Source organism: Dama dama, chromosome 10 (assembly GCF_033118175.1).
Source record: "Dama dama isolate Ldn47 chromosome 10, ASM3311817v1, whole genome shotgun sequence".
Lineage (NCBI taxonomy): Eukaryota > Metazoa > Chordata > Mammalia > Artiodactyla > Cervidae > Dama > Dama dama.
The window spans coordinates 25,503,498-25,516,859 of NC_083690.1; the positions used below are offsets into that span (position 1 = coordinate 25,503,498).

The 13,362-nt window shown below is 52.2% G+C and overlaps 1 protein-coding gene across 1 annotated transcript; it reads left to right on the plus strand.

The window, feature by feature from the left end:
* The first annotated feature begins 1,512 nt into the window (after positions 1 to 1,512).
* On the plus strand, positions 1,513 to 10,546 carry C10H16orf82 (chromosome 10 C16orf82 homolog). Its single transcript, XM_061152344.1, has 2 exons — positions 1,513 to 1,553; positions 10,033 to 10,546. Exons 1-2 carry the CDS (start codon positions 1,513 to 1,515, stop codon positions 10,544 to 10,546), a joined length of 555 nt encoding a protein of 184 aa, XP_061008327.1.
* The last annotated feature ends 2,816 nt before the right edge of the window (positions 10,547 to 13,362 follow it).

Consider the following 13,362-nt stretch of genomic DNA (forward strand, 5'->3'; position numbering starts at 1 on the left):
TGTGGGAGACCTGGGTGTGATCCCTGGGTTGGGAAGATCCCCTGGAGAAGGGAAAGACTACCCACTCCAGTATCCTGGCCTGGAGAATTCCATGGACTTGTAGAGTCCATGGGGTCGCAAGGCGTCGGACACCACTGAGCGACAACTTTCACTCACTCATCAGAAATACTCAGCTATCGCCAAATGATGGAGCCAAGTCAAAGCAGCCCCGTTTGCGGTCCTAGCTTCCTTCAGATACAAAGACCCTTGAAGACTCGTTGAAGGACAATCTGTTCTCTGGGGACTCAGGAAATGAGTCTTGATACACGATAGGGCATCATTCATTTTTACAAATCTTTTCTGAACATAATTACGTGTCAGGCAGCCCTCTAGGCAGAGCTGGGACTAGGGTGAGGCAAGCGAGGCACTTAGAGGCAAATTTTTTAATTTTTTTTTATTTTTAATTGGAGGATAATTACTTTACAATGTTCTGTTAGTTCTTGTTGTATAACAATGTCAATGAGCTATTGTTGTTATTGTTCAGTCGTTAAGCTGTGTCCAACTCTTTGTGACCCCATGGACTGCAGCACGCCAGGCTTCCCCATTCTCCTCTGTCTCCCAGAGTTTGCTCAAACTCATGTCCATTGAATTGGTGATGCCATCCAACCATCTCATCCTCTGTTGCCCCCTTCTCCTCCTGCCCTCAATCTTTCCCAGCAACAGGGTCTTTTCCAATGAGTTGGCTCTTCGCATCAGGTGACCAAAGTACTGGGCTTCAGCATCAGTCCTTTCAGTGAATATATATGCAGGGTTGATTTCCTTTCAGATTGACTGGTTTGATCCCCTTGCTGTCCAAGGAATCAGCTGTAAGTATACACATATCCTCTCTCCCTTGAGCTGCCCTCCCACCCCCTTCACCCACTTTGGGTCATCACAGAGCACTAAGCTGAACTCTCTTGATGTACAGCAGCTTCCCGCCAGCTCCCTCTTTTACACACAGTAGTGTATATATCTGGAGAAGGAAATGGCAACCCACTCCAGCGTTCTTGCCTTGAGAATCCCAGGGACGGGGAGCTTGGTGGGCTGCCGTCTATGGGGTCACACAGAGTCGGAGACAACTGAAGCGACTTAGCAGCAGCAGCAGTGTATATATCTCAGGGCTACTCTCTCAGTGTGTCCCATCCTCTCCTTCCCCTACTGTGTCCACAAGTCCGTTCCTTGTGTCTGCATCTCTGTTCCTGCTCAGGGGCCAAATTTGAGAGAGGGACCAAAGAACTCAGGCAATAAGATCATCGATATTTTAATACAATATGATTAAAAATAAAAAAAGAATGCAAATATATATGGATAATGAACAAAATATCAAATTTTTTACCAAATTCCGGATCGAAGGGCTTAAGCCTAAGGTCCTTGCAGAACCTCTCTCTCCTGCCTCATGCCAGTCCCAGCTCTGGTTCTAGGCATTGGGGACACAGCGATGAATTGGTCAAAACCCCTCCTCAAGTAAATGCCCAGGTGGGTGGGAGACGAACAATGAACAAAGCAACCAAGTCAAATATACAGGGCTGGTGGAGGTAAGGAGACAAATAAAGCAGAGAAGGGGGGAATTTCACAGTAAACATCTCAAAATCCTCCCCCAGCCCCCAAGCGCCCCCCAAGCGCCCCGGGCACTGGAGCTCAGTTTCCCCTTTTGTAAACGGAAGTGATGCTGTCAGCCTGCCTCCCTCATTTTCTGCCAATAATCCCTCCTCTCTAGTTCCTGGTTTAGTAGAAACTTCCCAGGTGACTCAGCAAGAGACATGGATTCGATCCCTCGGTCAGAAAGATCCCCTGGAGAAGGAAATGGCAACCCACTACAGTCTTCTTGCCTGGGAAATCCCATGAACAGAGGAGCCTGGTGGGATACAGTCCATGAGATCGCAAAGAGTCAGACACAACTGAGCAATGAAACCACCACCATGGTAGAAAGAACAGGGACTCCCGCATCAGTCCAAGGGACAGACGTCAGCCCCACCAGCCACTTGCCCTAGGTCTTGGGCATTTAAGTCACTTACTTTCCAAGTTTCACTCAGGTACTCTATCAGCTGCAGAATGGAAAGGCAGAAGTTCCAAACACTCTGCCCGGAACCCTGTGCGGAGCTCATGAAGTTCATTCCCTCATTTAACCCTCACCGTGATCCAATGACAGTGGGTATCTCCCTGGTGTAGAAAGCTGACACTTCATATTTTGAGCCCAGGCGAAGGTAAAGCTTTGAGGTTCTTTGGGCCCATTTCCTGGCCATAGGGCTGCACACGTCAAACTGCCCCAGGGTCCTGCACCGGGCGACCTGGAGCAAGTCCCTGGATCTCTCTGAGCCTTATGGTCCTCATCTGAAACATGGGGATAACAATGTTCCCCACCCCCCAGGACTGACAAAGCCAGACATCTGGCACACAGTGGGTGCCCCGGACATGCGGGCGCCCCTCCTCCCCCAGCCCCTGCCCTGGGCAGCGATACCAGTCTCCAGGGCAACGGGGCAGAATTATCCGGTGAAGTTCAAATGCAGCCCATTTCCTATTTTCCTGACAGCCTATTTCATGGATCACAGAGACCCAAGTACAGCTGCTTATTCACCGGAGGAAAGAATGAATTCATTTTCATTCCTTAATACCTGATGTGACCTATTCACTGTTGATCTCTCCTCTCCGAGGCTACAGCCCTTCCTGCGGACTTTCAATTTGGCCAGAGAGAGGGATTGTGCATTAATGACAGAATGTCCTGCCCGGAGAATGCTGGGAGCTGCATCAGCGCCGTGCGGTGATAAGTCCAAATGAAAGATATTATGTCACCTCGTTGGAATTAAACAGATGAGCTATAGTCCTAGACCATTAAAAATGAACCAATCTGCTGGAAGGACTCCAAGCGCTCGGCACTCAGCGCCCCCCAAAAGGTACCAGGCTCCCACGGGGTTTTATATCCTCATTTTCTGCCAATAATTCCTCCTCTCTGCAATCGTAGAGGAATAATTTGCTCAAAAGGCCATCACCCATCAGCGGTGGCCACATTCTGTGGGCGGCCCTTATTGTGGTCACTCAGGGCCAGCCCTGCCTTCCTGGGACTCTCTCCTCTAGGCTCAGACAATCAGGGCAGCCTGGCATTGGGGGTGCGCTGGGAGGCACCAGGGAGCCATGGGGCAGGCAGCCAGGGCTGGTCTGCAGACCCAGTGATGATGAGCTGCCCTCCACCCGCGGGTGATGTTTTCTCCCCGGGAGTTCTGGGGAGCTCCCCGCCTGCACCCAAATGCCCAGGAAGGGAGACAGGTTGACAGCATCACTTCCCTTTACAAAAGGGGAATCTGAGCTTCAGAGCCCAGGGCACTTGGGGTTGCATTGCTTAACCCGGAGTGCCTGGGAGGGAAGGCCCCTCGGGCCACAGTCCCACACCCCCTCTCACCATGCACGCCACCTTCTGAGACACCAATGACCCCTCCCTCACGCTCTGCCACCCATGTGCACCATGGTCCAGGCACTGTTTCACCTCTCTGAGAACCTCTGTCCCCGATCTGCAAACCTGTAGTTGCCCAGGTGCCCCTCAGAGTGAGCCTGGAATAGGAACCAGAAGATGGGGTTGAAGCCTGGCTCTGCCACTTACCAGCCAGACTGCATTAGAAATCTCCTTCTGCTCACTGAGCCTCATCTGTAACTTGGGACTTAATAACTAAGGGCCTGTCTCCAAGGTTCCTCAGCCCTGACACCCTTCCTGGCCCCTGACCAGAACCTCATCCAACAGGGCAGTTAACATCCTCCTGGCTTCAGGACTCAGCCCCGGGGCAAAGTGTCGCTCTATTTTCTCATCTGTCTGTGCTAAGTTGCTCAGCCATGTCCGGCTCTTTGTGACTCCATGGACTGTAGCCTCCCAGGCCCCTCTGTCCATGGAATTTTCCAAGCAAGAATGCTGGAGTGGGTTGCTGTTCTCTTTTCCAGGGTATCTTCCCAACACAAGGATCGAACCCCAGTCTCTTATGTCTCCTGTATTGGCAGGTGGGTTCTTTACCACTAGCACCACCTGGGATTTTTCTCATCTAATCCACCCCAAAAGTGAACAAGTCTGGTTTGCCCTATGTTGATAAGAAAGAGACTTTATACCGAAACCACATTATAATAGTAAGTAAAGCTGCTCAGCTTTCCAAGCATCAGTGTGGCCCTAAAGCACTTTGCACCTGTTCATTCAGCTAAGCTTTAGGGAACGCTTGAACCTCTTCCAGGCACTGGGGACACAGCAGTGACAAAACACAGGCTCCCCTGACCCGAAGGATGGTGAGAGCTGACCGTTCCCAGCCTGGTTTCTCGGGGGAGGAGGCTGGGGGGAGGGCTTGGATAACCTGCCCAGGTACAGAGCTGGCAGGAGGCAGAGCCTGGGGTAAAGTCTTACCCGGGAGCCACCACCCTGGACTTGTAAGTGTTCAGAACCGAAGGGCGATCACCTCAGGACTTCGGAAAAGGGGCTTCCTATCCCTGAGCTCTAACCAGGTGGCCCACAAGCTGAGTGTCCCTAAGAACCAACCTCTTCATGGCCCTGCAGGTCTGATGGATGGAGGGATGGACTGGGTTTTCAGGGGTCATTTTGACTGTGTTCATGACTTTACTGCAGGTCAGGAAGATCAGTGCACCCCAGTTTGCTCAGCCCCGTTCCCCTTTAACATGGAGGAGGGTCCCACATTCCCACAGCCCCCTCGATCACACGCTGAGCCGAGACACTAACCCCCATGTAGGGTCCCTGCTCATGTGTTCTGTGCTCAGCACCCTCTCCCCACAGGGCCTCTGGTCCCCCTACACCCAGTCCTCTCCTGAGACCCACCCTGGCCCATACTTGTGGCCTGATGGAGGCTGACAAGGCAAACAGCCCCCTGACACCCAGCTCCGGAGGTGGGGATGGGGGGTGTTAACTGCTCTGGGCCGAATGTAGTGAAGCCCCCAGGGTGAGAGACCTGACGTTTCTGAGACAACCTCGGGTCCGGATTGTGGTCCTGCCACCTGATGGTTTTACAGCCAGAGTCCATGTTTTATCATCTCTCTGAGCTGCTATTTCATCAGTCCATCTCCATTTCTTCACCACAACCTTGGGGGAGCACGAGGCAGGTTTTCCATACTTAGCGTTTATTGAAGAGGACTGACTGCAGGCCGGCCTGGCCCCGTGGAATCCTCCTACAGCCTAAAGGAACAATCCCTGACCCCATCTGTGGGCGAGGCCACGCTGGCAGACTCCATGGATGCCCCCACCGTCTTCTTGACCCCCAGGAGTCAGCCTCTGCTAGAGATGAGAGCTGGCTGAAGGCGCAGCAGATGCACCCAAGCACAGCGTCTCTGCCTCTCCCCTCCACCTTGCCCTCCTCCCCAGCTCTCCTCCCCTCCCTCCCCTTCCCCTCCCCATCCCTCTCCCCTCCTGCCTCCTCTGCCTCCAGGCTTTCTCTGGCACCACAGAGGCTTGCTCAGCCAGCTCAGGAGAAAGGGGAAAAGGCATTAGATGCCCCAGTGGGACCCAGAGCCACTGGGTAAATGTCCCAGCCTCTGCGAGGCCCCAGCATCGTTGATCCCCAGGCTAACTGGCCACATTCTCCATAAACATGCCCTCACTGGCTTCTTTCCTTCCTTCCCTGTCTTACCGCCCATCTCTTCACTGGGGTTTCTTGGAACCACCTCCCAAATGACTGGTACCCGAGTCATGCCTTAAAGTCTGCTTTTGAAGGAACCCAAACTGAGACAGAAAGGCTAGGTAACTTGCCCCAGATCGCACAGCTGGGAAGTAGATTGGAGCTCAGACATCGGCTTCCCACACTGACTCCACAGCTCCGTGACTCTGTGGTACATACGGTTCCCACGCTGGGCCTAAGGATACTCATGTAAACCCCACTCCTCAGGCCACCTCTCCATCATCCTCCCTTCCCATCCCCAGTGTGTCCTTCACACACTGAGTGCACAGTGAAAAAAAGTGAGGCAGGGGCTTTGCCCCAGCTTGCAGGAAGCTGGGTGACATGCCCTGAGCAGAAAGAGTGGGTCCCTTCTGGTAGCACTCGCCCTTCAGAGAGGCTCACCCCCTTTCAGCCACCTGGCTCCTACTGCCCCCCACCCCAGTGAGTCAACTCTCCAGCCAAAGCCGAACATTTTGAAAAGGCCACGTTAACCAAATAAGGCCCAAATAATGTAGGCAACAGAAAACCCTGTGGTTTATCCCATCCCTAAGCTGAACCTCGTGGTAGAAGATGAGACCCAGGGGATGGGGGAGATGTAGCTGCTCTATACATAATTAAAGCAAGTGGAAGTTTTCATAGTACGTTTGGGAGGACCCTTCTCATAAATCCTCGGGGGAAAGGTCATGGGAAAAAGACACTTAAAGGAATGTTTATCACAGAGGGGGAGCAAAGGAAAAGTAACCTAGCCATTCATCGAGAGAATGGATGAATTATGGCATTCGTCAATAGAATGAATACTCTTAGAGTAGTGAAAATGAACTTGGGCCACACACAGAACGACAGATGAATCTCACAAATATAATGCTGAACATAAGCAAGTGATAGAAGGATATATAAAGAATGCCACTTATATCAAGATTAATAGCATGCAAAATGATTCCACACATGGAATGGGAATATGTCCTTTTCCTTTTATACTTCAAGTATAAAGATGTGCGTCAGATTCAGGATTGCCATGGGGAGATGTGAGAGGGAGGGGTAAATGGGTTTTAGGCTATATCAACAGAGTCTTATTTCTTGAATTGAGTGATGAGCACACAGATATTCGCTTTAACATTCCTCTTTTATGCCTTAAGTAATGTAAAAAGTGGAGAGAAAATCAATCATGGGGCCACCCAGAGGAAGAATTACCTCTCTCCCTTGAACCAATCACACTCCAGGCCCTGGCTGAGCTGGTTCTCTTTGATTTGATCCTGGGAGGAGGTATAGAGTCCCAGGTCCTGCCACCAGGGCCCCAAGCCCACCCTTGGAGACCACTTGTTTAAGCTTCAATGCCAAGTGCTCCTGAGTAGGGAGGTACTCACCACTCCTGACCCACAGGGATGCCTCTCACCAGGACAAGACCTGCCTGGTGACCAAGTTAGGTAGCCAGGACCTGGGCTTTGGGGCAGAGAGAGGATGAAAGGAGACGGACTGAGATATCCATGCCAACGTCCAGCTCACAGTCCCTCCAACAGCTCCAGCCCAGCACAGGGAGCTCTGCGTTCTCCCCAGGTGTGGACTGGGGTCTGGCTCTAAATGAAACGCTCACTGTGTTGCCTGTGATCACACACTAACTGTTCAGGGATGCTCTAAACTGAATGAATGCCGGTCCTCACCCCAATGGGCCAGATGCTGGGAAGAGACCAGAGGATCTCAGGGGAGGCGCTCGGATAAGGATGCTCCATGTGGACAATCTTGGGGGAGAGTGGCTACCCCAGGAAGGCAGAGGGCCAGAGGGTCTTGTGGTTTTAAAAAAGTGTGTTTAGGACTTCCCTGGTGGTCCAGTGGTTAAGAATCCCCCTGCCAATGCAGGGGGCACAGGTTTGATCCCTGGCCCGGGAAGATCCCACATGCTGCAGGGCAGCTAAGCCTGTGCACCACAACTACTGGGCCCATGCTTTAGAGCCCGTGCTCCACAACAAGAGAAGCCACCATGGTGAGAAGCCTGTGCAGCGCAACTAGAGAGCAGCCCCCACTCCCTGCAACTAGAGAAAGCCTGTCTGCAGCAATGAAGAGCCAGCACAGCCAAAAATAAATAAATAGAAAATCATATAAAAAGTACGTTTGTGTATATGTGTGTATGTAAATACTTATATACATGTTCATGTAGATATACTAATTTACCATACACACATGGATTATATTATGTGTGTATTCATATATACTTATGTATGTCTTTGCATGTATGGTGGTGGGGGTCATTTAGTTGCTAAGTTGTGTCCGACTCTTGTGACCCCATGGACTGTAGCCCACCAGGCTCCTCTGTCCATGGGATTTCCCAGGTAAGAATACTGGAGTGGGTTGCCATTTCCTCCTCCAGGGGATCTTCCAAACCCAGGGATCGAACCCATGTCTCCTGCAGCTCCTGCCTTGCAGATGGATTCTTTACCAACTGAGCCACCAGGGAAGCCCTTTTGCATGAATACATACACATATGTTATGTGTGTATTCACATATGCACACATGTTCATGTATATATACATATATGCCAGTGTACACACTTATTTTTTTTTCATGCATACACCTATGTTCTGTCTTAAAGTAGAGGCTCCACGAGGGTTGGGCAGCACGGTGAGGCCATGGAGCCTACAGAGTAGACCCTGCCCTGGTGTGTCCTATCAGTCCTCAGAGCATCCTTTTGGGAGTAGCATCATCAGTGCTGTTGCTCCATTTCCCAGATGCGGAAGCTGAGGTTCAGAGGTTAAGTTGGCCACACCATGTCCCCCAGGTGGTAGACACAGGGTCGGAACCACAGCTCACTCAGGGTTTGAAGCCCTTCCTCTGGCCAGAGCCCCTGCGGAGCAGAGCAACCAGGCTATTCACCCTGCACTGTGCTGTCCACCCCCAACTCGCTCTCCCACTAGATTTTTCCTAATATTTATTTTTATTTATTTGGTTGCAGGAGCCTGGGTTTGATCCCTGGGTCAGGAAGATACCCTGGAGGAGGAAATGGCAACCATTTCATCCTCTGTCGCCCTCTTCTGCTCCTGCCTTCAATCTTTCCCAGCATCAGGGTCTTTTCCAGAGTTGGCTCTTCGCATCAGGTGGCCAATGTATTGGAGCTTTAGCTTCAGCATCACTCCTTCCAATAAATGTTCAGGACTGATATCCTTTAGGATTGACTGGTTGGATCTCCTTGCAGTTCATGGGACTCTCAAGAGTCTTCTCCAGCATCCCAGTCTGAATTTTAGGGATAAATATTCAGGTAGGAGTCCTGTGGCTGCTGGGCCATTTTCTGGGCTGGTGAAGCTCTCTCTGGTGACCTTCTTTCCCAACCTCCTAATCAGAGGAACCACAGCTTCCCCTTCAGGGCACTTGGCTGCTGGGTTTCTGAGGGGACATGGTGGGGCAGGGAAGAAGCCACAGAGCTGTCCCTTCCCAGCCAGTCACTGGCGAGGAAAGCAGGGCTGTGGGGACAAGTCAGACCACTGTGATGAGCAATCAAGGGAGAGAGTCACTGTGCTCAAAAATCCAAATGCATGTTTATAAAAAGCTCCAACATGGTTATGATACAAACCTGAGGGTGCACAATCCACTCATTCAATAGACTCAGTGAGCATCTATTATGTGCAAGCGTTATGCTGGGTGTCAGAGCAGAACAGAAAATAAGAAATGAACATTTCTGCCCTCACAAGGTTGACACCAATACATAAACATAATTGCAAATTGTAACAAAAGCCATAAGGCCCGTAAATCAGGATGTGACATAAAGAACAATAGAGGGACCTGCTTGGGGAGGCCAGGGAAAGTTTAATGAGGAACACTGGAGCTGAAACCTGAAGGGACCAAGGGAAGAGCATTCCAGGTGGTGGGAACCACCAGTGCAAAGGCCCTGTGGCAGATAAGAGCTCGGAATAACAAAGTGGCCAGTGTGACTGGGCATCCAAGGTGACGATAGAGTAGGGTGTGACACGGACGAGGTTGAGTGAGAGTCGAAACTGGACCCGGCAGGGCCATGGAAAAATGGAGGCTAAAACCCTGACTGTGAAATTCTCTGCAGTCCTCAGGAGCACAGAGCTGAGTGAGGAGCAGAGCCTCAGAAAATGACAGGATGTGAAGAAACACAGCTCATAAAGGTCTCACCAGGGATGCAAAGGCAGGTCTCCTGACCCGGCAAAGCAGAGACCACAGGCCCCTTTGAAAGTGGTGCTCAGCCCTTCTGCAATGGAGCCTCCTTTCTGCCCAACTGCCGCCCCTGATGCCCCAGGTGCCAGCACATCATTGTTCTCCCTCCTGCCCCGCCCGCCCGCATCACAGGCACCATCACCGTGGCAACCGAGCCAGCCAATCAGAACCCTCCCTTTTCAGGGGGACCCTTATAAATTGAGCCTCCTCTGCCCAGACACACCACATCCAACACCCAGAGGCCTCCAGGCCCCCTCCTCCTGGAGAAACCAAGTCAGTTGCCCCTCACTTTCCTCCAGGGCAGGCAAGGGGAGTCTCCCAGCGGGGAGGCTCAGGAACCAGGTGCAGGTCTACAGTCACCCAGGCTAGAGCCCCAGTCCCCTGCATGGCCATGCCATGATGCAGAAGCCACGCAGGAGCCCCTGAGAGATTCCAGTGGTCACTTGGGAAGCACCGTGAGCCACGACAGCAGCGTCCTGTCAAGCCTGCTACACTCCAGCCTGGAGCGATGCATTGACATCAGCCGGCTGAGCAGCGGGTACGCAGGGGATGAGGAGAACAGCGAAGTCAGCTTGCCAGGCAGCCATCAAATCATGCGGTTGAGCAGAAGGCTCCACACCCAGGCAGGCGGGGCCCAGACCAACCAGGTGTGCGCCGTCTACTCTCCTAAGCAGCTGAAGAGACGACTGGCCTGCCAAGCCAACAGCACCAGCCAGACTGGAAGGGAATAGTAAGACCAGCCTGCCCAGCAGCAGCGTGGAGAGCAGGGCCAGCAGCTTCAGCAACATCAGTTTCATCAGCCTGGGCAGCAGCGCCCTAAACTACCAAGTGAGCAGCGGGCTGGTCAGCTCCGTGGACAGCCTTCCCTCCAGCCAGGCCAGCAACCACCAGAGCGTCAGGGTGGACAGCCACGTGCAAAGCGGGCTGCAGAGCAAAACCAGTCTTCCAGGGGACAAAGCTGGGGACAGGGTGAATGTTAGTGACCAGGTCGCCAAGGATGAGCAGCCTGCCCAGGTGCACGTGCCTTTATGAGACCTCGCCAGCCACTGGGACCTTGAAAAACACATCATGTGAAGACCCAGCAAACCCAGACTTCACCCAGAGTGGTTATTGCCAACAGAAGTAAGAAAGACCTTTTAAACGTATACACTGGGTCAAAATCACCAGTGATTTTGATTTATCTGTAACAACAGCCATCGGCAGGAGAGCCGTATGTTGCCAATTACACTGAGCATCAGCAGTCAGTGAGGAGACCATCTACACTGAAAACCATTCTTGGGAAGAACATGATCAAGATCCACCCCCTGCTGGGTCCACCTGTGTTAACACCACAGTGGCAATAACATCAGTCCTGTGATGTCATCAGTCCAGTGACGAGCCATCCCTGACAGCATCCGTCAGTGACAAAGCCATCTGTTAGAGAAACATCCTTGGTGGGATCACCTGTGCCAGAACTCATCCGTGGAGACAACCATTTTCAAGGCAAGTGTCAACTGTTATTAAGAACCATCTGCAGTTAGAAGAACCTTCCATGATCCATCCCAAGTGAAGGACACCATCTGTAACCAACACCGACCATGATGAGCTCAGAAGGCAAAACCACCAACCACAGCTGGGATTGTCCATGTCAAGAGCCAACTGGCGCGCGTGCTGTCGATGAGGAGCTCAGTCCCGCGCATGCTCTGTAAGAGGCGCTGCCCACAGGAGCCGGGAGCATCTAGAGTGGACACTCGTGACAACTGCGTCAAGGGAGCCCCATCCCCTGAGGAGCATCGTCTAAGGAAGATTTACGCTTTCAATTTTGAACACTGTTTCCAGGCAGCAAGTGCTCCTTGGCATCCATCCATGTCTCTGTTGGGTCTCAGGGGAGGCAGAGAGACAAGAGGAGAGGCCAGGAATCAACCTTTGTTGAGATGGTTGGGACAGTGCTTCCCGTGGCAGGACAATGCCATGACAAATGCTTAATGGTGACAGAGACCAACCCAGCCGAGAATGGCTGCAGTGGGTGAGCTCCGGACCATTTAGTGAATGACCCCTAGGTGGGTGGGACGACTGAGGTCTGCACTCCGCCCCTACTCAGGACATCAACTCCATCCCTGGGCTGATCACACAGACTTGGGGGAGAGTGAGTACGTCCTCGGAGGGATGGAGGCCAGAACAGTCATGCAGACATCCCCTGGGTACCAGAAGGAAAGTTGAGGGGGCACCGAAAACAATAAAAGGTGTCTGGAGAGGCTCCATGTGTGTGTGTGTGTGTGTGAGTCTGTGTGCGTTCCTGGTGAGGCTATGATCACACTGAAGAATCATGGAGAGGATCAGGCTTAGCCACCAACTTTGCTACGTAATCCTTACACATTCTGGGCCTCAGTTTGCCCATATGGAAAATGGGACCAATCACCCCTATTTCATAAACAGACAGGATGGTTTTATGGATTACACAAGAATGTATATTAAGAACCTGGCTAGGACTGTTTCCTTCCTCTCCTTCTCTTTTCTTACCCATCTGTAGAATGGGCACAGTGGTTTCACTCAGGCATAAGTTGGATTGCTAATAGGAAGAAAAGCATTCTTGACCAAAAAAAAAAAAAAATTGTACCATTTACTTAGGAGTCAAGATGGTACAGCAGGTGATTTTGATGGGTTTGAGGAAGGGTGAGTGGTTTTGGGTTTGAGGGTGCCATGTGTCTGGATGGGTGGGTCCCTTTTTCTTGAGCATGAGGACCCCTTTGGAGGACAGTCTCCCCCACTTTGCTGCAGGCAAAATTGCTCAGCGTGGCCTGAGTTCCCACGAGCCAGGTGGACAAGAGAAGGACCCCCGACCCTGCCCAAATGACCCTCTGTCTGCCGTGGCTACGGGGAAAGCTTGGCTGCCTCATCACCCCTACCTCTGTCCAGTCTCCCCTGGGGACATTCCCCTGATTTCCTGTCTCAGAGGTGAGCAGAGACACTGAGGCACACAGCAGGATGAGACAACTGCACGCTAGGCCCTGGGTCAGGAGGCCACAGACTACTTGGACACAGCGTGGCCAACGCTGAGCACTCAGCCTTCCCCTGACCACCTCTCCTCCCCTGTCCCCTCTCTGCAGATGACATCATCACTCCCGATTGTCCAAGCCAGATCCTATACCATGGTGGTCTGCCCCACCCCCTCACACATCCCATCGGCCCTTCAACCTCTCCCACCCCCACTGCTGACCCCTTAACCCAGGCCGTCACCTTCCACCCAGACCAATGGTTCCCAGCCCTGGCTGCATATTAGAACCACCTGGGGGACATTGTTAAGATACAGATGGGCAGGCAACCCCCAGAGACTCTGCCTGGGCACCATCAGTGTTTAAGGCTCCCCAGGGGGCAATGATGCTCAGCCAGGACTGGGCAATGTCACTGACCTTGACCTCTTCCTCCTCTAGCCCACTTTCAACCTCTGGGGTCAAAATCTGACACCTGCCAGGGCCAGGAAGGTGAGGGGGCCAGGTGTGGCTTTGACATGTGTCCCATCTAAAGAGAAGCCAGCAATGTAGTAGGATTCTATGTAAAATGTCCTGAT